Source organism: Oncorhynchus mykiss, chromosome 16 (genome assembly GCF_057628025.1).
Source record: "Oncorhynchus mykiss isolate SJ-2025 chromosome 16, ASM5762802v1, whole genome shotgun sequence".
Lineage (NCBI taxonomy): Eukaryota > Metazoa > Chordata > Actinopteri > Salmoniformes > Salmonidae > Oncorhynchus > Oncorhynchus mykiss.
The window spans coordinates 32251635-32277510 of record NC_143037.1 but is presented as its reverse complement, the minus strand read 5'-3'; the positions used below and the strand labels follow the sequence as shown (position 1 = coordinate 32277510).

The 25876-nt window shown below is 42.0% G+C and overlaps 1 protein-coding gene across 3 annotated transcripts in view; it reads left to right on the top strand.

Annotated features, from left to right (window-relative positions):
• The window catches only part of LOC110491807 (actin-binding LIM protein 1), a 136538-nt gene that overhangs the window by 35067 nt on the left and 75595 nt on the right, over window positions 1–25876 (top strand). For all 3 annotated transcript variants that reach the window (XM_090202556.1, XM_090202557.1, XM_036946717.2), the window contains exon 2: window positions 15838–15972. In XM_090202556.1, the coding sequence (XP_090058682.1) occupies window positions 15838–15972 (135 nt within the window). The remainder of the gene's footprint in view (window positions 1–15837; window positions 15973–25876) is intronic.

The following is a 25876-nucleotide window of genomic DNA, read 5'->3' as shown; positions in this document are numbered from 1 at the left end:
CCAGTGAACCTCTGGGTTTTCATCCTTAATCTCAGAAGTTTCTATCCATGACTGATGCAACCCGAAAAGCACTAAAGACAGAGTTAATGAGTACTTGCGGTCACAGAGAAAGTCTGGACATGGCCTGCTCTCCCTTATGTAAGGAATTAGGTACTTTACCAGGTTTATTACAGTATGTACAGTCGTGGCCAAACGTTTTGAGAATTACACAAATATAAATGTTCACAAAGTCTGCTGCCTCAGTTTGTATGATGGCAATTTGCATATACTCCAGAATGTAATTAAGAGTGATCAGGTGAATTCTTTGCCAGTCCTGTCTGGTCCAGCGACGGTGGGTTTGTGCCCATAGGCGACGTTGTTGCCAGTGATGTCTGGTGAGGACCTGCCTTACAACAGGCCTACAAGCCCTCAGTCTGGGCCTCTCTCAGCCTATTGCAGACAGTCTGAGCACCGATAGAGGGATTGTGCGTTCCTGGTGTAACTCAGGCAGTTGTTGTTGCCATCCTGTACCTGTCCCACAGGTGTGATGTTCAGATGTACCGATCCTGTGCAGGTGTTGTTACACGTGGTCTGCCACTGCGAGGATGATCAGCTGTCCGTCCTGTCTCCCTGTAGCGCGTCTTAGGCGTCTCACAGTACGGACATCGCAATTTATTGCCCTGGCCACATCTGCCGTCCTCATCCCTCCTTGCAGCATGCCTAAGGCATGTTCACACATCTTTCTTCTGGTGCTTTTTAGAGTCAGTAGAAAGGCCTGTTTAGTGTCCTGAATTTTCATAACTGACCTTAATTGCCCACCGTCTGTAAGCTGTTAGTGTCTTCACGACCTTTCCACAGGTGCGCGTTCATTAATTGTTTATGGTTCATTGAACAATCATGGGAAACAGTGTTTAAACTCTTTACAATGAAGATCTGTGAAGTTATTTGGATTTTTATGAATTATCTTTGAAAGGACAGGGTCCTAAAAAAGGGACGTTTCTTTTTTCGCTGAGTTTATTTTCATAAACAGTTTTATTTTACTAGGCAAGTCAGTTAAGAACAAATTCTTATTTTCAATGACGGCCTAGGAACAGTGGGGCAGAACGACAGATTTTTATCTTGTCAACTCAGAGATTCGATCTTGCAACCTTTCGGTTACTAGTCCAATGCTCTAACCACTAGAATACCCTGCAGCCCCCATTGAATTAAATAATAATTTTATGGGTGAACACTTTGTGTCTGTCTTGTATGTTCTGTATCTTCTATATATTTTCAGTGGAGTATCCCAAACACAACTCAAGGGTCCTGTTTTTCTGCTAGGCTCCATAGGAAGCAGTCTTTTCAGTCTCACTTTAAAAAAACAGTGGAGTGAAAATATGCTAATTAGAACATTTCCTTTTAATTTTTGGCATTATCATATTCCCAATCCATTTTGAAAACACTACTACTATTTTGTGCATTTTAGAAAGAATGCTCTCAGACAAAAAGGGGTGACCCAGAAAAAGGGTTATCAGAGAACCCTTTTTCTGGGTCATCCCTTTTTGTCTGAGAGCATTCTTTCTAAAATGCACAAAATAGTAGTAGTGTTTTCAAAATGGATAGCCGAAGAACCCTTTATGGTTTTAAGTAACTCCTTTTTTCTAAGAGATTAGCAAATAGGAAGTTAAAGCTGGAGGTCCCCAAACAGGATGAGAGTGGAGGTGCACACGTAATGGGAAAATGTGTCCCCGGGGTGATAAACATTTGGCCTTCTCCAGTTCCCTGTTCATCATCTCCAGCCTTTATTATTGCATACGCGGAGGCTTCCTTTAAAGGGGTGAAGGTGAGGGTTGGGGTTGTGGTCGGTGGTTTGTATGGCAGAAGGCAGCCTCCGTCTCAGTGTGCTGAGCCTGGGAATGCTCCAGTGGTTATTGTTCCCCTACGAGCATGGATTTGGGGGCTACGCCTGTCTGTTGTCTTGTATCAGTCCTAAAGCACTGCAGGCTGTGTGCTGTGAGTGTGAGGGGAGGCCTGGGTGATGATCAGGGCCACGTTCAGTAGGCAGACCCTGTGGGACCATGCAAATAGTACTTCCTAAATAGAGTGGACATGACTCCTTAATCTAGGTAACATATTTATATCTGAATGTTATACAATGTTCTGCCCTGCTGAACGTGCCCAGTGTACATAGTCCCGTCTATCCTTTGATCTTCCAGTGATGAGGCAGTACAGCTCTCTGATCTGATCTTACAGTCACATCCTCTATAGACTAAGGTATCAATGCAGTAGTTTATAGTCTAGAGGGTAGAGTGTGCTGTAGTGTTATGATAGTGGCTGCTACTGAGCAATTTCTCAGTAAGAGCATGGTATAAACAGTTAGACTTACTTTAGGGATAGCACCGTCACAATATTGGGCTTTCCCTGCATATTCAATATTCCTGAGGTAATATTGTCACAGTTGGTTAAATCTCAGAACCCAGAACCAAACCTTGCAAGAGACTTCAGTTGGTTTGGAGTATTCATTAATCCTTAGTTCCAGTAAGGTGCTGTTTAGTTAAATACCAGTGCTGAGGTGCCATGTCACATTGAGAGTGCTGAGTACTGAGCCCTCACCACCACTGCTGTTAGTCTCAGTTCACTGCCACTTTTGTCTAACAACTTTGTAATTTAGGGATAACCACATCTCTGTGGGAATCATATTGGGAACATGAGGGAGACAGATGCCCTCCCTCCTGTGTCTCTCTCTCTCTCTTTTGTTCTCACTTCCTCTCCCTCTCATGCTCTCTCCCTCCCTCTGCCCATGCTCCATTGCTCCTTTCTTTTGCCTTAATTTCTAATCCCATCTCTTAAACCATGAATGGGTGTGATCTCTCTCTTACAATGTCATCCCCACTACTTTAAATTCAGATCCAGACCCACCTGGAATAGATTTCTGTCAAGTCATGAATATTCCTGAAGTGTGTTGTAGCATATGAAACACAGAATTACAGTGTCTTTGTGACATTTCATTTGGGATGGATTGACAGCATTTGTTGAACATGTTCCTACATCAGAAACTGAAGGAAAAGTGAATGTTTGCTCAAGGTTTTCTGAAGGTGTTCCTTTGTCAGAAACAATTCGAAACGAATCACTTAGAGAAACACAACACACCTCCACATTCAAATGTGGAGGTGTGTTGTGTTTCTCTAAGTGATTCGTATCTGTTGTGATAGTTCCCTGGCTTATTACACAGAGAATGCCTGGTAATTCATCCTACAGGTATAATGGAAACAATGGACAATGCAGCATCAGCATCAGCAATTCATTTTGGACAGAACAGAGGCATTTATCCCGCTTATACCATATTTGCCAAATAAAACAATATGAAAGCACACATTTACTGGTAGAAATATACACTTGAAGTTGGAAGTTTACATACACTTAGGTTGGAGTCATTAAAACTCGTTTTTCAACCACTCCACATATTTCTTGTTAACAAACTATAGTTTTGGCAAGTTGGTTAGGACATCTACTTTGTGCATGACACAAGTCATTTTTCCAATAATTTTTTACAGACAGATTATTTCACTTTTAATTCACTGTATCACAATTCCAGTGGGTCAGAAGTTTATATACACTAAGTTGACTGTGCCTTTAAACAGCTTGGAAAATTCCAGAAAATTATGTCATGGCTTTAGAAGCTTCTGATAGGCTAATTGACATCATTTGAGTCAATTGGAGGTGTACATGTGGATGTATTGCAAGTCATACCTTCAAACTCAGTGCCTCTTTGCTTGACATCATGGGAAAATCAAAAGAAATTAGCCATGACCTCAGAAAAAGAATTGTAGACCTCCACAAGTCTGGTTCATCCTTAGGAGCAATTTCAAAACGCCTGAAGGTACCACGTTCATCTGTACAATCAATAGTACGCAAGTATAAACACCATCGGACCACGCAGTTATCATACCGCTCAGGAAGGAGACCTGCGGGCTCTCCACTGCAGCCAACGTGAGTAAAACATTTAAACGTGTTAACCCTCGCAAGGCGGCCGGCCGAGATGGCATCCCAGCCGCGTCCTCAGAGCATGCGCAGACCAGCTGGCTGGTGTGTTTTACAGACATATTCAATCAATCCTTATCCCAGTCTGCTGTTCCCACATGCTTCAAGAGGCCACCATTGTTCCTGTTCCCAAGAAAGTGAAGGTAACTGAAATAAATGACTATCATTTAGCACTCACTTCCGTCATCATGAAGTGCTTTGAGAGACTAGTCAAGGACCATATCACCTCCACCCTACCTGACATGCTAGACCCACTCCAATTTGCTTACCGCCCCAATAGGTCCACAGACGACGCAATCACACTGCACACTGCCCTAACCCATCTGGACAAGAGGAATACCTATGTAAGAATGCTGTTCATCGACTACAGCTCAGCATTTAACACCATAGTACCCTCCAAACTCGACCCCGCCCTGTGCAACTGGGTCCTGGACTTCCTGACGGGCAACCCCCAGGTGGTGAGGGTAGCTAACAATATCTCCACCCCGCTGATCCTCAACACTGGGGCCCCACAAGGGTGCGTTCTCTACTCCCTGTTCACCCATGACTGCGTGGCCATGCACGCCTCCAACTCAATCATCAAGTTTGCAGTCGACACTACAGTGGTAGGCTTGATTACCAACAATGACGAGATGGCCTACAGGGAGGAGGTGAGGGCCCTCGGAGTGTGGTGTTAGGAAAATAACCTCACACTCAATGTCAACTAAACAAAGGAGATGATCGTGGACTTCAGGAAACAGCAGAGGGAGCAGCCCCCTATCCACATTGACGGGACAGTAGTGGAGAAGGTGGAAAGTTTTTTAAGTTCCTCGGTGCCTGCATCATGGACAAACTGAAACGAATCACCCACACAGAAGTAGTGGTGAAGAAGGCAGTGAAGAAGCATGTATGAGCCTCTATGTATTTCAACTGACTCAAATTGCTGTACATTATTTCCGCACATTATTTTGAGCACAATTCGCTATTGCCTCATCCACCATTGCCTATAGGTATGGTGACCAGTAGCCTTGCTTTTTAATCTTTCTTATCACCTCCCCCTTGTGCAATGGTCCAACCCATGCCCATCAGTAATAAGCTAATTAAGCAATATAGTAGGTGCCACTATGTCCCCTTCATGGGATCTCCAAAATCCCCTGTCATCTTTGGTTGCCCCTCTTTGGTGCCACATGGATTGCTGTTAAAATTGGAATTGTGCATTTAGATGCCTTTTTCGCCGCTTCATCAGTCACATTAATTCCCTTAAACAACAAAGTAATTTCCTTTTTTATTTTCCTGGCATTTTACTATCGCTAGTCTGGTAGGATACATCAATGCCATCATTTATTTATTTTTCTATTTCACCTTTATTTAACCAGGTAGGCTAGTTGAGAACAAGTTCTCATTTGCAACTGCGACCTGGCCAAGATAAAGCATAGCAATTCTACACATACAACAACACAGAGTTACACATTAAATAAACAAAACATACAGTCAATAGTACAGTAGAAAAAAGAAAACAAAAAGTATATATACAGTGATTGCAAATGAGGTAAGATTAGGGAGTTAAGGCAATACATAGGCCATGGTGGCGAAGTAATTACAATATAGCAATTGAACACTGGAATGGTAGATGTGCAGAAGATGAATGTGCAAGTAGAGATACTGGGGTGCAAAGGAGCAAGATAAATAAATAAATAAATACAGTATGGGGATGAGGTAGATAGATGGGCTGTTTACAGATGGGCTATGTACAGGTGCAGTGATCTGCGAGCTGCTCTGACAGCTGGTGCTTAAAGCTAGTGAGGGAGATATAAGTCTCCAGCTTTAGTGATATTTGCAGTTAGTTCCAGTCATTGGCAGCAGAGAACTGGAAGGAAAGGCGACCAAAGGAGGAATTGGCTTTGGGGGTGACCAGTGAGATGTACATGTAGCACGCACTCCAGCGGGTATGAGTGGGTGCTGCTATGGTGACCAATGAGCTGAGATAAGGTGGGGTTTTACCTAGCAGAGACTTGTAGATAAACTGTAGCCAGTGGGTTTGGCGACGAGTATGAAGCGAGGGCCAACCAACAAGAGTGTACAGGTCGCAATGGTGGGTAGTATATGAGGCTTTGGTGACAAAACGGATGGCACTGTGATAGACTGCATCCAATCTGTTGAGTAGAGTGTTGGAGGCTATTTTATAGATAACATTGCCGAAGTTGAGGATCGGTAGGATGGTCAGTTTTATGAGGGTATGTTTGGCAGCATGAGTGAAGGATGCTTTGTAGCAATATAAAAAGCCAATTCTAAATTCAATTTTGATGAGATGCTTAATGTGAGTCTGGAAGGAGAGTTTACAGTCTAACCAGACACCTAGGTATTTGTAGTTGTCCACGTATTCTATGTCAGAGCCATCCAGAGTAGTGATGCTGGACGGGCGGGCAGGTGCGGGCAGTGATCGATTAAATAGCATGCATTTAGTCAGTGGTGTGCCGTCAGGGCCAGCAAGACCTTCTCTGCTGGCCTAAACATCATCAGAATATACTTTTTTTTAAATATATTTTCCCACAAATATGTATTAAATTATTCTTCAGAGTAAGAATTATACTCTTCATTTCATAGCTTTCCTCTTGGTTGCACTGCTTCCAGCCCCAGGTTGAGATTTGGAGGGCTGGTCTTTATCTTTTATCCAATCATATTCAGCCATCATGTGTTGCCAGGGGTCTAAAATCTGCCCTCAGGCCTTCAGAATCAACAGTGTGGGCGCTTGTAGCTTAAAGTGAATGGAAATAAACAATTTAGTGTCAACCAATCAGCTTTAGAGTTGGCTATTGTACGCCTGCTGGCTGGCTCCAGTGTTACACAGGAGCCAGCTAGCAGGCGTAGTGCGTGCACGTCTTTTGATTGGATTACCAATATTGAGAGGCAAGTCCTATGGGCAGGTCTATGCACAACCTCAGAACTGGGAAACGGAGTTTGATAAAATAATTAATTTGCGTACTACTAAGCTGTTTTTTCAACCCACAATGGCGGAAGGAGGAGAAGATATCGATTTGGTCGAGGATATAATTATAACGGCATTCTCAAGATAAACTTTTAAAGAAAAGTTAGACATTGTAAGGAGAGGTCGGCCGACGCCGGGAATGGGAATGGGAATGCCTATTATTACAATTGAGCGTGAGAGGCGCAGGTTCAGTCAAATCTACGAAGACAGAGCGCATCTCAAGTTCACCCAGCGCACGCAGAGGCCCAGCACAAGGAGACCTTCGCACATACTACCAACAACACCACAGCAATATTCTGGACAACATTCTTTGCCAGATACGAAACAGGTTTCAAGACCATGAAAAATTTATGTTTCTCTCCCTCCTGGACCTTCAGACCTACCGGAAAAAATTCCCGCAAACAGCCTTCTCCAGCTTAACAGAGAGTCACGGAACACTGTTCGACCTATCCAAGCTAAAAACAGAACTGACTAATGTATGCTATGACTGATTTTGAAGGGAAAAGTCCCTCTGATCTCCTTGATTTCCTTAAGCAGAAAAATCTGAATGAGGACATGGGGCAACTTTACACATTGGCATGTGTGACAGTGACTATCCCTGTGTCCACGGCTTCTGTCGAGCGGTCATTCTCGACGTTAAAGCGAATCAAAACGTATTCCAGAAATGCTACTGGACAGACTCGGCTTTCAGCATTAGCCTCCATGTCGATAGAAAAGGACTTATTGGTGAAACTAAAACGCACAGATAGACTGTACAACAGAGTCATTGAAGTCTTCTTGAGGAAAGAAAGGGGGATGGATTTTGTGTTCAAATAATCCGTCTTTGGTGAGTAGCCATACAATACATTTTATTTTTTATTAAATGTGTATGTATGTTTCACATTTTATTTCGTTAATATTAAATAGCCTATATATTAACAAAATAAAATGGCAAATAGCCTATGTTGCAAATTATTTGTTTTCTTTCTTTTATTTTCTGTGAATAGTTATGTGTCTTTATCATCACGGTGAAACTGCTTTGGGTGCGACGCAACGCCTGGTTATACTGCGTTTCTGTCTAAATGTATAGTGTCCAGAGCCATGGCATCATAATGATGGTAATAAGAGGGATTCATTCGGGTGGGACTGTGTAGGACCACACTGAAGGCCCAGGCCCACGGCACTCCACTGCATTTAGTATTACTTGCATTTAAGAGCATTTGGAGGCCACGGAAGGAGAGTTGTCTGGCATTTAAGCTCGTCTGGAGCTTAGTTAACACAGTGTCCAAAGAGGAGCCAGAAGTATACAGAATGGTGTCGTCTGCATAGAGGTGGATCAGAGAATCACCAGAAGCAAGAGCGACAACATTGATGTATACAGAGAAGAGAGTCGGCCCGAGAATTGAACCCTGTGGCACCCCCATAGAGACTGCCAGAGGTCCGGACAACAGGCCCTCGGATTTGACACACTGAACTCTATCAGAGAAGTAGTTGGTAAACCAGGCGAGGCAATCATTTGAGAAACCAAGGCTGTCGAGTCTGCCAATAAGAATGTGGTGATTGACAGAGTTGAAAGCCTTTGCCAGGTCGATGAATACGGCTGTACAGTAATGTCGCTTATCGATGGCTGTTATGATATTGTTTAGGACCTTGAGCGTGACTGAGGTGCACCCATGACCAGCTCTGAATCCAGATTGCATAGTGGAGAAAGTACGGTGAGATTCGAAATGGTCGGTAATCTGTTTGTTAACTTGGCTTTCAAAGACCTTAGAAAGACAGGGTAGGATAGATATAGGTCTGTAGGAGTTTGGGTCTGGAGTGTCACCCCCTTTGAAGAGGGGGATGACTGTGGCAGCTTTCCAATCTTTGGGAATCTCAGACGATATGAAAGAGAGGTTGAACAGGCTAGTAATAGGGCTTGCAACAATTTTGGCAGATAATTTTAGAAAGAGAGGGTCCAGATTGTCTAGCCCGGTCCAAATTTTGCAGCTCTTTCAGAACATCAGCTATCTGGATTTGGGTGAAGGAGAAATGGTGGGGGCCTGGGGGGTTGCTGTGGAGGGTGCCGGGCAGTTGACCGGAGTAGGGGTAGCCAGGTGGAAAGCATGGCCAGTCGTAGAGACGACATGCTTATTGAAATTCTCAATTATAGTGTATTTATCGGTGAGGACAGTGTTTCCTAGCATCAGAGCAGTGGGCAGCTGGGAGGAGGTAATCTTATTCTCCATGGACTTTACTGTGTCCCAGAACGTTTTTGAGTTTGTACTACAGGATGCAAATTTCTGTTTGAAAAAGCTAGCCTTAGCTATCTGAACCTGTCTAGGACAGCAGAACCCCCCCGCAGTAGCCAGTGAATTTGCAGGGCACCAAATTCAAAATAACAAAAATGTCATAATTAAAATTCCTCAAGCATACAAGTATTTTACACCATTTTAAAGATCAAATTCTCGTTAATCCAGCCACAGTGTCTGATTTCAAAAAGGATTTACAGCGAAAGCACCACAAACGATTATGTTAGGTCACCACCAAGCCACAGAAAAACACAGCCATTTTTTCCAGCCAAAGAGAGGAGTCACAAAAAGCAGAAAATAGCGAAAAAAACAATCACTAACCTTTGATGTTCATCAGAAGACACTCATAGGACTTCATGTTACACAATACATGTATGTTTTGTTTGATAAAGTTCATATTTATATAAAAAAATCTGAGTTTACATTGTCGCGTTACGTTCAGTAGTTCTAAAACATGCGTTGATATTGCAGAGAGCCACATCAATTTACAGAAATACTCATAATAAACATTGATAAAGATACAACTATTATACATGGAACTTTAGATTAACTTCTCCATAATGCAAGATTTCAAAAAAACTTTACGGAGAAAGCAAACTATGCAATAATCTGAGTACAGCCTTTAGACAACAAAGCAGCCAAAAAGATACCCGCCATATTGGGTATTCAACATTACTCAGAAATAGCATTTTAAATATTCACTTACCTTTGGAATCCCAGTTCCACCATAAATGTTTTGATTTGTTCGATAATGTCCATCAGTTATGTCCAAATATCTTCTTTTGTTAGGGCGTTTGGTAAACAAATCCAAAAGCGCGTTCAGGTCGCGCCGAACGTCGGATGAAAAGTTCAAAAAGTTCCATTAATTCCCGTAGAAACATGCCAACCTAAGTATGGAATCAATCTTTAGGATGTTGTTAACATAAAACTTCATTAATGTTCCAACCAGACAATTCCTTTGTCTGTACAAATGAAGTGGAACGTAACTACCTTTCACGTGAGCGCGCCAGACCGAGGCTGTGCACTCTGCCAGACCACTCACTTAAAGAGCCCTTATGAGCTCCTACTTTAGAGTAGAATCCTCAAAACAGGTTCTAAATACTGTCGACATCTAGTGGAAGCCTTGGGAAGTGAAACATAACTAATATCACCCTGTATCTTCAATGGGGGCTGAGTTGAAAAACTACAAACCTCAGATTTCCCACTTCCTGGTTGAATTTTGTCTCAGGTTTTCGCCTGCCATATGAGTTCTGTTATACTCACAGGCATCATTCAAATAGTTTTAGAAACTTCAGAGTGTGTTCTATCCAATAATAATAATAATATGCATATATTAGCATCTGGGACAGAGTAGGAGGCAGTTCACTCTGGGCACGCTATTCATCCAAAAGTGAAAATGCTGCCCCCTATCCCAAAAAGGTTAATTGCCTGTGTATATTTGTTCCTAACCTAAGCTATTCGATGCTAATGCAGAACGCCACAGGATGTTTTTGTGCTGGTCAAGGGCAGACAGGTCTGGAGTGAACCAAGGGCTATATCTATTCCTAGTTCTACATTTTTTGAATTTATCAATTTCATTTATGTCATTAATTTTACCATTTGTACGTGATGTTGTATGGGGGTTCCATCACTTTTCTTAAATCCTCTTTGTTTCCACACAGCTCCAAATAAGTGGCATACTCCATGTGCACAGGCTGAGTCAGTGTCTATGTTTACTGTTGCAGTGTGTGCAAACATGGTCAAGAACTACAGGAAACGTATGATCTCTGTAATTGCAAACAAAGGTTTCTGTACCAAATATTAAGTTCTGCTTTTCTGATGTATCAAATACTTATGTCATGCAATAAAATTAATTACTTAAAAATCATACAATGTGATTTTCTGGATTTTTGTTTTAGATTCCGTCTCGCACAGTTGAGGTGTACCTATGAAAAAAAATTACAGAGCTCTACATACTTTGTAAGTAGGAAAACCTGCAAAATCGGCAGTGTATCAAATAATTGTTCTCCCCACTGTACGTATTTACTCCCTATTTTCATTTTTTGTGCTATTCCCTTATTAAAACACCTTATCTTGTTCTTTATATTACTCCCCATAGATCCAGGGCTAAAAACGTTAACGATCTCTTCAAGCCATAATATTTAGATTTTTATTTATATATTTTTCTTTCTCTATTATTGTACTTGGACTGTTGGTAATTACCCATTTATTGTTTTTTATAATTGTTCTCTCTTTTTGAGTATATTCTTACTTACAATTTCTATAGACTGTATATTCATCCACTTAGCAGTACACAATTTAACGGTCTCACCAGGCAATCGCTAATATCGTCTCAACATTTATTACGAAGTTACTATATTGTTCATGTATTTGACAATTTCTCCTAACTGTTCAAACTTCTAGTATCATATTCATTCAATGGGTATTTATGTACCTGTCATGCCCTGACCTTAGATATCTCTGTTTTCTTTATATTTTGGCTAGGTCAGGGTGTGACTAAGGTGGGTACGCTAGTTTTTTGTATTGTCTAGGGTTTTTGTATTGTCTATGGTTTTTGTATGTTTAGGGTTTTGTAGGTCTAGGGGTTTTTGTATTCTATGTTGGCCTGATATGGTTCCCAATCAGAGACAGCTGTTTCTCGTTGTCTCTGATTGGGGATCATATTTAGGGAGCCATTTCCCTTTGGTGTTTGTGGGATCTTGTCTATGTGTAGTTGCCTGTCAGCATAGCTTCACGTTTTGTTATTTTGTTAGTTTGTTCAGTGTTCATTCTTTTAATAAATAAAAATGTACGTATACCACGCTGCGCCTTGGTCTCATTCATACGACGAACGTGACAGTACCAATCACATTCACTTCCCCTAGTGCAGAACTGGTTGAACCTTTTGTCCCACAACAGCAGAGAACTGTCACACTCACGTTCACGCTTTCCTAAGCGACCTGAGTATACCGGATTTGCATTTATTTAATTAATTATCGATACACTCCCTCAACACGATACGTAATCTAATAGTATTTCTCTTACACTTTCCTAAGTGATTTTTCACGTTTTCCTAAGCGACACTTTCCTAAGTGATCTTTCACCTGAGTATACAGGATTTTAATTTGCCATTTCCAATTCACTTTCTGGCTGTCCTCATTGATTCACTTCCACGACACGATAAGCGCTCTTTAATTTTATTCGACCATGCAAATGGACGATTGTCACCTCAAACTAGATTGAACAGACCTGTCAACAGGGCAGACAGATAACTTGAAAAAGACCGATCACCCTCCCCAGCTGAGTGACTGCGTGAGCCAGACAAATTGAATGACCCGCTGACAAGGACCAATTGAATCAGACAAATGGGCTGAGTTTGCGTGCAACTCACACAGGTCTAATCAAACATATCCCGGCCAAACAAAATCAGACAACATAGTCACGACTTAACCAGTCTGAAAAACTGCTCAGATGAACCATCTGAACAAATCAGATGAATAACCCCACCCAACTGAACCAGTCAAAACAGATGGTGCACACAACTCTCCCTCTCCAATGGTCATACACAAATTACTATACTTATATTCACGGTTGCAAGCTCAAAAGCTTTATTTTACCCCCAATATTTAGCATGCATTTCATTGAACTCAAAAGTTCCCAATATTTCTTTTGGTTCGTCAAATTGGGAGAGACCTCCTCGGTGACCTACCTCTGAGGTGCGTTCAAATAGACTTTTATTAATCAATATAACAAAAGCTGAGCTAATTCATGAAGTAACTCCCTTCCAGTCTTGGCACAGGCTTCTTATACATTTATCCTCCTTACGTCATACTCATAGTAAATCCTCTTAATGGCTCATCACCTCTGGCATTTAGACACTGTTATCATATTGCCTTCATATTGGGACATTGAACCTGTAGAGTCACAGAAATAGTTTCATGCATGTAGGAACATAGTAACAGACAAGTGGCCCTCTACAAGAATAACCAATACATGCCATCATGCTAACTCCTCTGAAAGGGACACCACTGTTCTGGAAAAAAAACGAGGTGTAACCATAGCAACAGCACATAGTTGGCCATAACAGTTACAGGAATAACCAAATTTGTGTCCAACCGCCAGGTCTAATGGTGTCTAATGACCCAGAGCACAAAACTAGTGCACTAGTTTTGCTGGCTCCTTCTGAAATAAATAATTGCCACATATGTACTGAAAAATTCGCAATAATATGTACATATAACTAGGAATAAAGTGGCAGATAGTTAACAGTAACAGCAGTTTATGTGATGAGTCAAAAAAGGTAGTGCAAAAAAAACAAATAGCTACACGGACTAACTATTTAGTAGTCTTATGGCTTGGGGGTAGAAGCTGTTCAGGGTCCTGTTGGTTCCAGACCGCATCGGTACCACTTGCCGTGCAGGCCTTCCTCTGACACCGCCTGGTATTGAGGTCCTGGATGGCAGGGAGCTTGGCCCCAGTGATGTACTGGGCCGGCCGCACTACAGGTCGAATGCCAAGCAGTTACCATACCAAGCGGTGATACAGCCAGTATCACTGCTCTCAATGGTGCAACTGTACAACTTTATCAGGATCTGAGGGCCCATGGCAAATTTTTTTCAGTCTCCTGAGGGGGGAGAGGTGTTGTTGTACCCTCTTCACAACCGTGTTGTGTTTTTCCCATGATAGATCCTTAGTGATGTGGACACTGAGGAACTTGAAGCTCTTGACCCGCTCCACTACAGCCCCATAGATGGGAATGGGGGTGTGCTCAGCCCTCCGTTTCCCCTGGTCCACGATCAGTCGTCAGTGATCAGGCCTATCCCCTTTGCATCGTCAGCAAACTTGATGGTGTGGACACATAGTTGTAGGTGAATGGGTAGTACAGGAGAGAACTAAGCACGGCAAATGTGTTGTTGCCTACTCATCACCTGGATATTATTAATAATATGCATGTCAATCTATCCTGGCTCAAAGTGGAGGAGAGATTGACTTCAACAATGCTTGTATTTATGAGAAGTATTGACATGTTGAATGCACCGATCTGTCTGTTTGAACTACACAGCTCGGACACCCATGCACATGTTACAAGACGTCTCTTCACAGTCCCCAAGTCCAGAACAGACTATGGAAGGTGCTGTACTAAATCGAGCCAAGACTACATGGAACTCTATTCCACATCAAGTAACTCATGCAAGCATTACAATTAGATTTAAAAAACAGATAAAAAAAACACATTATGGAAGAGTGGGGACTGTGAAGCAACACAAACATAGCCACAGACACATGCATACACACACATGCACAATAGCATACGCACTATACACACAGGTACACATGGATTTTGTACTGTATATTTGGTAATGGTGGGACACACAGTCAATGTATTGTATTTAAAATTGTATAAACTTCCTTAATTTAGCTGGACCCCAGGAAGAGTAGCTAATGGGTATCCATAATAAATACAAAATACCTGGGGGCATCCCATCAGGAAGTCCAGGATCCTGTGGATCTGTTTGGGTGGTATGCAAATTGGAGTGGGTCCAGGGTTTCTGGGATGATGGTGTTGATGTCAGCCAAGACCGGCCTTTCAAAGCATTTTATGGCTACAGATGTGAGTGCTACAGGTAATTGTCATTTAAACAGGTTACTTTGGTATTCTTGAGCTAAAACTGCTTGTTGTCAGAGAGGAATAAGTGATCTTTCATCTGTGTTGTGGGTGGCAGGTGGAGGGGTGTCTGAGTGAGTAGGAAGGTGCACAGCGTAAACAGCACTGAAGTTTCTCTGTCCAGTGTTTGTGTTCTTTTGCCAATTTTAATATTTTATTTTTATTGGCCAGACTGAGATATGGCTTTTTCTTTGCAACTGTGCCTAGAAGGCCAGCATCCCGGAGTCACCTCTTCACTGTTGACATTGAGACTGGTGTTTTGCGGGTACTATTTAATTAAGCTGCCAGTTAAGAACTTGTGAGGCGTCTGTTTCTAGACACTCTAATGGACAACAGTTTTCAGCTGTGCTAACATAATTGCAAAAGGGTTTTCTAATGATCAATTAGCCTTTCAAAATTATAAACTTGGATTAGCGTGCCATTGAAACACAGGAGTGATGGTTGCTGATAATGGGCCTCTGTATGCCTATGTAGATAGTCCATAAAAATCTCCAGCTACAATAGTCAGTTAATTTCCAGCTACAATAGTCAGTTACAACATTAACAATGTCTACATTGTATTTCTAAATTTTATGTTATTTTAATGGACAAAAAATGTGCTTTTCTTTCAAAAACAAGGACATTTCTAAGTGACCCCAAACTTTTGAACAGTAGTGTAAATTCAAATTAATTGAATTAATTTATATATATATATATATCACCCAGCCCTAGCCTAGTCAAGGACTCGTATTCTTAAAGCATCTCATAGTAGGAGTGCTAATGTAGGATCAGTTTTGCCTTTTGGATCTAGCACTTTTAGCACTGAGACGCTTTACACGCTTGGACTAAAAAGCAGTATACATGGAGAATCTCCATTATACATGCTTCTAAATCTAGTCTAGGATTAGTCTGTGTGCGGGAAACCAGACCTATAATGTGTGTGATTATAGTGGTTCATGTCTATCTCTGTTCTATTCTAGTGGCACATGCGCAGGACACACACCATTCCAATGAGAAGCCTCTGATTCAGTGCTACAAGTGTGGGGAGCCATGTAAGGGTGAGGTGCTGCGTGTCCAGTCCAAGCACTTCCACCTGAAGTGCTTCACCTGTAAAGGTAAGTACAGTACCAAACCCTGGAGATCATTTGAGGGTCTAAGTACAGTAACTGGGGACTCCGATTTAGCGATAATCCATATTCAAGTCATTGAGCTCTCCCAGGGTGAGTGTAGCCTTCAAACAGCATGCATGATGGCAGTTGTGTTGTTAGACAATAGTGCTGAGGGATTAGTGCTTTTTGAGTTCGGTTTGGTTTCGGTACGATTCTTTTCTTAAACATACGTTTTTTAAATTTTTTTATTCAATATTTTTTTTTGTTTTTACTGAGAGCACAACGGTAAAGGCCGTCAGCTGCCACAGTAGACGGAACTTCCCGCCAGAGTTCAAGTAATTTAGAGTTCTATACCAGGCGGTGTCAGAGAAAGGCCCTAAAAATTGTCAAAGACTCCAGCCATCCTAGTCATCGACTGTTCTCTCAGCTAAAGCACGGCAAGTTGTACCGGAGCGCCAAGTCTAGGTCCAAGAGGCTTCTAAAACAGCTTCTACACCCAAGCCATAACACTCCTGAAAATCTAATCAAATGGCTACCCAGACTATTTGCATTGCCCCCCCCCCCCCCCCCTACGCTGCTGCTACTCTCTTTTAGTCACTTTAATAACTCTACCTACATGTTCATACTACCTCAATTACCTCGACTAACCGGTGCCCCCGCACATTGACTCTGTACCGGCACCCGCTGTATATAGCCTCGTTATTGTTATTTTACTGCTGCTCTTTAATTATTTGTCACTTTTATTTCTTACTTTTTTTAGGTATTTTCTTAACTGCATTGTTGTTTAAGAGCTTGTAAGTAAGCATTTCACTTTAAGGTCTACACTTGTTGTATTCGGCGCATGTAACAAATAAAATGAGATTTAATTTCATTTAAACTTTTGCCTTCTACTGTAGCGTTGTTTTCTACCGGATGTTAATTTGCACTGTTCGTTTACTGAAATCCCCATAGCAATGCATATCGTCGTGCAGGCTTGGTTTTGCCATCAATCTCTTTCTTGCTTTCTTGTTCCGCTATGCCAAATAGTATGAAGTGTTTTGCGTCCCTAGTCTAAATGCAGAATTACTTTAATAAAATATTTAAGTTGTGTATATTACATTTGTTTTATTTGATTACTTTATTCTTTATTTCCAATTCATCATCTCATCTTAATTGAGCTGCTGCCTATGCTGTCTGACTAAATCATTATTTTAGTAGTTTTTCTAAGTAAATAAGGCATACTTTTATGACTGCTGAATACCAACTATCAATCATGTAGATCAAGTATTTTCAGGTAGACATACCATGAGCAGCAACTGATCTCTATCCCTCTTGATCCTGCATTCTTTTTTCTTCCCGCATTCTTCTTTTATTTAGCAGGTGTGAAAGACACACAGACCGGACAAGTGTGTGCACAATGGATTATGGTTATTGTAGTTAATTACCACATTTTCTGCTCTAAACTATTTGGAATATTGGCCTGTTGGAAACCAACTCCCCACTACATCACAGTTGGTGCTTGATCTGTTTTAACTCTAGAGAAACTATGCATTGAGCTCACAAAAAATTTAACCGATGTCAGTGAATTGCTTGTTTAAGAATCCAAAAATTATCGCTCAGCACTATTAGCCAATGTCAAAGCTAGCTAGCACAAGCTTCCCTCTCCCGATCGATTGTCGTGTGGTTGTGTCACAGAAGTGAATAATATTAGGACATTTTCAATTATGGTTGCTAGTCCTCTCATCGGCGACCGTTAAGTCGCTGTTTGTCCTTGTCTCCTCCTTCCATTGAAATTGTCTGGTCACTAATGTGTGAGCCCTGCCCCAAGTGTGAGCCCTGTGCAAAGTCACTAAAGCCGTCTGTTCCCAATGGATCACAGTCTGTGCTTCTTCACCCAAGTTCCAGAGGACTACAGTGTGTGATGGCCTGTTATCCCATGTTGTGTAAAGGTGACAAGTGCCTTGATGTGAATCTGATAGTAAACAGATTGATCATCCAATTAGTTACTCTTTTCCCACAGCTGCTGTATCATCTCAGACTGGGGATGGAGCGCACTGAGTCCGGAATGCGAGACTACCAATTAGTTAGTTAGCTAGCCAGGTCATCAGATCCTACTGCCCTAAAAGCGCTCTCCTGGCCCCTTACACAAAGTCTGAATTTGTCCTGCTAGGTGACCTAAACTGGGACATGCTTAAACCACCTGACCAAGTCCTAAAGCAATGGGACTCCATAATGAATGACTCCAAACACACAGAAAAGCTACTCTCCTTGATGTTATCCTCACAAATAATCGTGATAGGTATCAGTCTGGTGTTTTCTGTAATGACCTTAGTGATCCCTGTTTTACAGCCTGTGTTCGTAATGGCTGCTCAGTGAAACGACCTGTCCTGATTTGTCATAGACGCTTGCTAAAAAAACTTTCATGAGCAAGCCTTCCTTCATGAACTGGCCTCTGTAAAATGGTATAGAATCAGCATGGACCTTCTTTTTTGATATTTTTTGATAACAAACACACCCCCATAAAGAAAATTAGAATTAAAAACAGGTTCAGCCCGAGGTTCGACCGTGATCTTGCAGAGTTACTCCACCTCAAGAATTGCATTTAGCAAAAGGCTTGGCACACCCATACTCAGGCTGACTGGCTCTCGTTCAAGCAAATGAGAAATAAGTGCACTCAGGCTATCCAGAAGGCCAAAGTTAGGTACTTTAAGGAGCAGTTCGCTCTGTGGGTCTAACCCCAAGAAGTTCTGGAAAACAGTTAAAGACCTGGAGAATAAACCCTCCTCCTCACAGCTACCATTGACCCTTAAAGTTGATGATGTGCTTGTTACTGACAAGAAGCACATGGCTGAGCTCTTTAATCACCACTTCATTAAGTCAGGATTGCTATTTGACTCAGCCATGCCTCCTTGCCCGTCCAATATTTCCTCATCTCCCACCCCGACTATGCCTGATGATTTTCCCTCATTGTCCTCTGCCCCGCAACAAATTCTCTCCCTGCAGGCAGTCTGAGGTGCTAAAGAAGCTCCTAAAACTTGACCCCCAAAAAACATCTGGGTCAGATGGTTAGACCCTTTCTTCTTTAAGGTTGCTGACCATATCATCGCCAAGCCTGTCACTCCTTTCTGGGAAGGTTCCTGTTGCTTGGAAGGCAGTCACGGTTCGTAATTTATGTAAAGGGGGAGATCAAGCTGATCCTAACTGTTATAGGCCTATTTTGCCCAGTTTTTAAAAAAACTTGTCCATAATCAACTGACTGGCTTTCAATGTCTATACTATTATCTCGGGTATGCAATCTGGTTTCCGCTCAGGTTATGGATGTTTCACTGAAACCTTAAAGGTCCTCAATGATGTCACCATTTCCCTTGATTTTAAGCAATATTGTGCTGCTAATTTTATTGAGTTGGCAAAAAGCTTTTGATATGGTAGACCATTCCATTCCTAAGGAGTATTGGTGTCTCTGAGGGTTCTTTGGCCTGGTTTGCTAACTACCTCTCTCAAAGAGTGTAGTGTATAAAGTCAGAAAACCAAGGGAGTACCCCAAGGCTTAATCCTTGGCCCTACGCTCTTCTCAATTTACATCAACAACATAGCTCAGGCAGTAGGAAGCTCTCTCATCAATTTATATGCAAATGATAGTCTTATACTCAGCTCGCCCCTCCCCAAATGTTGTGTTAAATGCTTTACAACCAAGCTTTCTTAGTGTCTCTACCCTTAACCTTGTTCTGAACACCTTCAAAACAAAGGTCATGTGAAGAATGTTCCTCTCCCCACAGGTGTGATTAATACCTCTGAGGGTGAAGAGCTTGAGATGGTCACCTCTTACAAGTACTTGGGAGTATGGCTAGACACTGTCCATCTCTCAGCACAGGCTAAAGTTAAATCTAGACTTGTTTCCTCTATTGTAATCGCTCCTCTCACCCCAGCTGCCAAATTAACCCTGATTCAATGACCATCCTACCTACGCTAGATTACGCCAGGTTCGCAGTTGTAAATGAGATAAATCAAAAAGATTACGGAGACATCATTCATAGATCGGCAGGTAAGGGTGCTCTCGAGCGGCTAGATGTTCTTTACCATTCGGCCATCAGATTTTCCACCAATGCCCCTTATAGGAAGCATCACTGCACTCTATACTCTGTAAACTCTGTAAACCCATTGCAAGACCCACTGGTTGATGTTAATTTATAAAACACTCTTACACGGAACCCAAACCGGCTGCGCACGTGCGCCATCGTGCATACATTTATTTTGTCCCCCTACACCAAACGCGATCCCGACACGCAGGTTAAAATATCAAAACAAACTCTGAACCAATGACATTCATTTGGGGACAGGTCGAAAAGCATTAAACATTTATGGCAATTTAGCAATTTGCTGTTGCTAGCTAATTTGTCCTTGGACATAAACATTAGGTTGTTATTTTACCTGAAATGCACAAGGTCCTCTACTCTGACAATTAATCCACACATAAAACGGTCAACCGAATCATTTCTAGTCATCTCTCCTCCTTCCAGGCTTTTTCATCTTTGAACTTATATAGTGATTGGCATCTAAAATTTCATAGTATTACCACGACAACCGGCAAAACAGTTTGTCTTTCAATCACCCAGGTGGGAATAACCAATGAGGAGATGGCACGTGGGTACCTGCTTATATAAACCAATGAGGAGATGGGAGAGGCAGGACTTGCAGCGCGATCTGCGTCAGAAATAGATTATTTTAGCCCTTGGCAACGCAGATGCTCGCTGATGCGGGTGAGCAGTGTGGGTGCAGTAAATTAATAACATAGATTTCTACATTTATTTTGCAATGCTCGCTCACGCGATGCGAGCAGTGTCGTCAGGGTATTAGGCCTCACTCCCCCCTATCTGAGATATCTACTGCAGCCCTCATCCTCCACATACAACACCCGTTCTGCCAGTCACATTCAGTTAAAGGTCCCCAAAGTGCACACATCTCTGGGTCTTTTCAGTTTATTGCAGCTAGCGACTGGACCAAGCTGGAACAAACACTCAAACTAGACAGTTTTATCTCAAGCTCTTCATTCAAAAACTCAATCATGGACACTCTTACTGACAGTTGTGGTTGCTTTGCGTGGTGTATTGTCTCCACCTTCTTGCCCTTTGTGCTGTTGTCTGTGCCCAATAATGTTTGTACCATGTTTTGTGCTGCTACCATGTTGTGTTGCTACCATGTTGTTGTCATGTGTTGCTACCATGCCATGTTGTCTTAGGTCTCTCAAATATAGCCCTTCTTACATCAGCTGATATATCAAAGTGCTGTACAGAAACCCAGCCTAAAACCCCAAACGGCAAGCAATGCAGGTGTAGAAGCACGGTGGCTAGAAAAAACTCCCTAGAAAGGCCAGTACCTAGGAAGAAACCTAGAGATGAACCAGGCTATGAGGGGTGGCCAGTCCTCTTCTGGCTGTGCCGGGTGGAGATTATAACAGAACATGGCCAAGATGTTCAAATGTTCATAAATGACCAGCATGGTCAAATAATAATAATCACAGTAGTTGTCGAGGGGGCAGCAAGTCAGCACCTCAGGATTAAATGTCAGTTGGCTTTTCATAGCCGATCATTAAGAGTATCTCTACCGCTCCTGCTGTCTCTAGAGAGTTGAAAACAGGTCTGGGACAGGTAGCACATCCGGTGAACAGGTCAGGATTCCATAGCCGCAGGCAGAACAGTTGAAAGTTGTTGAAACAGTTGAAACCCTTCACAGTGCACTACTATTGACCATAGCCCTATGAGCCTTAGCCAAAAGTAGTGTACTATATATGGAATAGGGTACCATTTGGGACACCCACTTTAACTTAATTTGGATTGTTGTTGCAACATGCTCCCTCCTACACGTATGTCATCCAGACATACTCATTATGCTAAAATTGTGTGCATGGTTCTATTGAGATCTCTGTGATAGAGTACTTTCTGATGTGTTGTCTCCAGAAAAATTGGTTGTAACATACTCCCACAGTGCCACTCCTGCACATGCAAATACTGTTCACATGCACACGTGTACACGTACACACAGACACAGGACACAAACCCCACATGGTATTTGTGCGTGACTGTCTATAAAGGAACTCATTGCATGCAGAGAAAAGCTCATCTTGGCACTGTGCATGCATTTCACTTTCAAATACGAATGGTTTATAACTCGCAGCTTCTCACATAGGGAGACAAACACAAGCCATGATAACGCCAAACACCGTTACCTGGCATGCAAACCAGCCTGGCCTGTGTGGCCTAAACCTACTTTAGATGAGGTGGTCTGAGGACCAATTAAATATCTGTGCGTCCCAAATGGCACCATATTCCCTACATAGTGCACCACTTTTGACCAGAGCCCTATGGATTCTGGTCAAAAGTAGTGCACTAGAGAATAGGATGTCATTTGGCACACACATATACTGTACCTCTGACTGAAATCGATTTGGTAAAGAACTAATCTTGTCACACCTGCAACTCTGAGCCTTGATCCAATTAAACGTTATTCTCTCTCTCTGTCCTATTCATCCCTGGGATTGAATGTGGCTCGTTACATAAGGACGATTAGACCTAGTTATCTCAAGCATTGAACCGTCCCAGGCTCCTAGTCCTCAGTTCTCTGGCTTTTTCCAATGCGGTAGGACTTTTGTCATGCTCTCTTTTGTAATTGCACAATGTACATGTACATTACTCATATGGTAATTGTATGGCTATAATTAAGTTGTCTCCGACCTGCCAAAACACTGTCTCTTTAAACTGAAAGAGTTTTATTAAACACAGAACTGTTATTCTGTCACATTTATACAACTCAACCTCTCTGCATACTAATGAAATATGCAAAACAAAGTGCAATATAAGTGTAATAGGTCACATAATATTGTGACATAATAACAGATCAGTGATCTTCAAGTTGAGGATAACAGGGAGCTGACCCATGATGGGATATAGGTCAATGGTAATTGATCAGATCCTACAACAGATAGAAATACAACAGCACCATAGGTCCTCTCAGACCTCTGTGGTTGGACCATTTAAAGAGGAAGTTCAGGGTTTTACAACTTGATGTTAGGTTAAGGGACCACCGAAAACAACCAATACAAACTTCAGCTAAATTTAGCCACCGCTAGCTAAAAATCTATGGGAGTGATATGGGCAATCGAACTTTCTCTTTGAAATCATCCATCCAAACCCACTGACTAAAGCCATGTAAGGATATCTGGGTATAGGTGCTGGTAGAGAGTAGCCTTGCATGCAGTCTCAGAGCGTGCTGCTTTAAGACGTCTGTTGGAAAGAGACTAGTTCGAGAGCCATGGATGATCTAGTCCCACACATTGTTTTTACCACTGATGTATACAGCATTTGACGCAACTGTTTTCATACAACAGAGCTGCACACAAATAATTACATAAACGTTGTGGAGACACCACACAATGGTTGTGTAAAGATTTTTGTGCAGACCTACTCTCTATTGTATCAACAAAAAAAATCAGTTGTACATCCAATTGTGAAACCTGAGTGTGTGCGGGGCCATAGATCTTCCTTCACACTGTTGACGACCAGCAGGCTGTATTGACTGTAGAGGTCTGGGCTGTGCTGACTGACTGAGAACTAACAGGCCATGGTAAATCCCCAGCCACAGATAGTCTATTTTGAGTCTGCAGAGCTGCTGGGCCAAGATAAATACCTTGAGGTTTAACTGTCATTCATTAAGTGAATGGTGGCAGTTGTGACACTCCTAGTTGGAGATAACCTCGTCCCCAGGCTCAATTCCCACTGGGCACACATAGGTTGAATCAACATAATTTGTCAATGTATTGTGATGTGGAATCATCATGGTAAATACATTGGATTTGAAAAAGTCATTAACCAGTATTGTTTTCATCTAATTTCAACCAGTGTTGTAAACATTGAAATCAGGGTAAAACTTCAATTTATATACATGGACTTAGATTCAGTTATATGGCATAAATGCAGAAAGTAAACAGCGTAGTAGGTACATTTCCGCAACAACTAAGAGCGTTAAAGCATGAGGCTCAACTTCATTGCTGTTTTTGGTCGAGTGGCTATCACAATGTGAACAGCTTGAAGTGAACCCGTGCACATGCGCAGATACTGTGTGTTTGAGCGAAGTCTTGCATCTCACTCATCTCAATATCTGCCATGGCAACGTCATTTTGCTGAGTCTTCCTTTAACTTGACTAACAGGTTGTTTCATCAATATAATTTCAACAAAATCATCAGAACTATGTAACCATTGAAATGGTGTTAAATTCCAAATAGAAACGTAATTCAAGTGGGTGGTTGAATTTTAGATTTAATTACAGTGGCTTGCAAAAGTATTCACCCCCCTTGGCATTTTTCCTATTTTGTTGCCTTACAACCTGGAAATAAAATAGATTTTTGGGGGGTTTGTATCATTTCATTTACACAACATGCATACCACATTGAAGAAGCAATATATGTTTTATTGGGGAACAAACAAGAAATAAAACAATGCAAACTTGAGTGTGGTTAACTATTCACCCCCCAAAGTCAATACTTCGTAGAGCCACCTTTTGCAGCAATTACAGCTGCAAGTCTCTAGGGGTATGTCTCAATAAGCTTGGCACATCTAGTCACTGGGATTTTTGCCCATTCTTCAAGACAAACTGCTCCAGCTCCTTCAAATTGGATGGGTTCCGCTGGTGTACAGCAATCTTTGTCATACCACAGTTTCTCAATTGGATTGAGGTCTGGGCTTTGACTAGGCCATTCCAAGAGATTTAAATGTTTCCCCTTAAACCACTCGAGTGTTGCTTTAGAAATATACTTAGGGGCATTGTCCTGCTGGAAGGTGAAGCTCTGTCCCAGTCTCAAATCTCTGGAAGACAAACAGGTTCCCCTCAAGAATTTTCCTGTATTTAGCGCCATCCATCATTCCTTCAATTCTGACCAGTTTCCCAATCCCTGCTGATGAAAACCATCCCCATAGCATGATTCTGCCCCCACTATGCTTCACTGTGGGGATGGTGTCTTGGGGGGAGTTGTTGGTTTGCGCCAGACATATAATTTTCCTTGATAGCCAAAAAGCTAAATTTCAGTCTCATCTGACCAGAGTACCTTCTTCCATATGATTGGGGAGTCTCCTACATGCCTTTTGGCCAAACACCAAATGTATTTGCTTATTTTTTTCTTCCGTAAAGCCCAGCTCTGTCGAGTATACGGCTTAAAGTGGTTCTATGGACAGTTACTCCAATCTCCGCTGTGGAGCTTTGCAGCTCCTTCAGTGTTATCGTTGGTCTCTTTATTGCCTCTCTGATTAATGCCCTCCTTGCCTGGTCTGTGAGTTTTGGTGGGCGGCCTTCGCTTGGCAGGTTTGTTGTGGTGCCATATTCTTTAAATTTTTAGAAAATGGATCCTTGGGATGTTCAATGTTTTGGATATTTTTTTTTAACCCAACCCTGATCTGTACTTCTCCACAACTTTGTCCATGACTGGTTTGGAGAGCTCCTTGGTCTTCATGGTGCCCCTTGCTTAGTGGTGTTGCAGACTCTGCGGCCTTTAAGAACAGGGGTATACAGTGCCTTGCGAACGTATTCGGCCCCCTTGAACTTTGCGACCTTTTGCCACATTTCAGGCTTCAAACATAAAGATATAAAACTGTATTTTTTTGTGAAGAATCAACAACAAGTGGGACACAATCATGAAGTGGAACGACATTTATTGGATATTTCAAACTTTTTGAACAAATCAAAAACTGAAAAATTGGGCGTGCAAAATGATTCAGCCCCTTTACTTTCAGTGCAGCAAACTCTCTCCAGAAGTTAAGTGAGGATCTCTGAATGATCCAATGTTGACCTAAATGACTAATGATGATAAATACAATCCACCTGTGTGTAATCAAGTCTCCGTATAAATGCACCTGCACTGTGATAGTCTCAGAGGTCCGTTAAAAG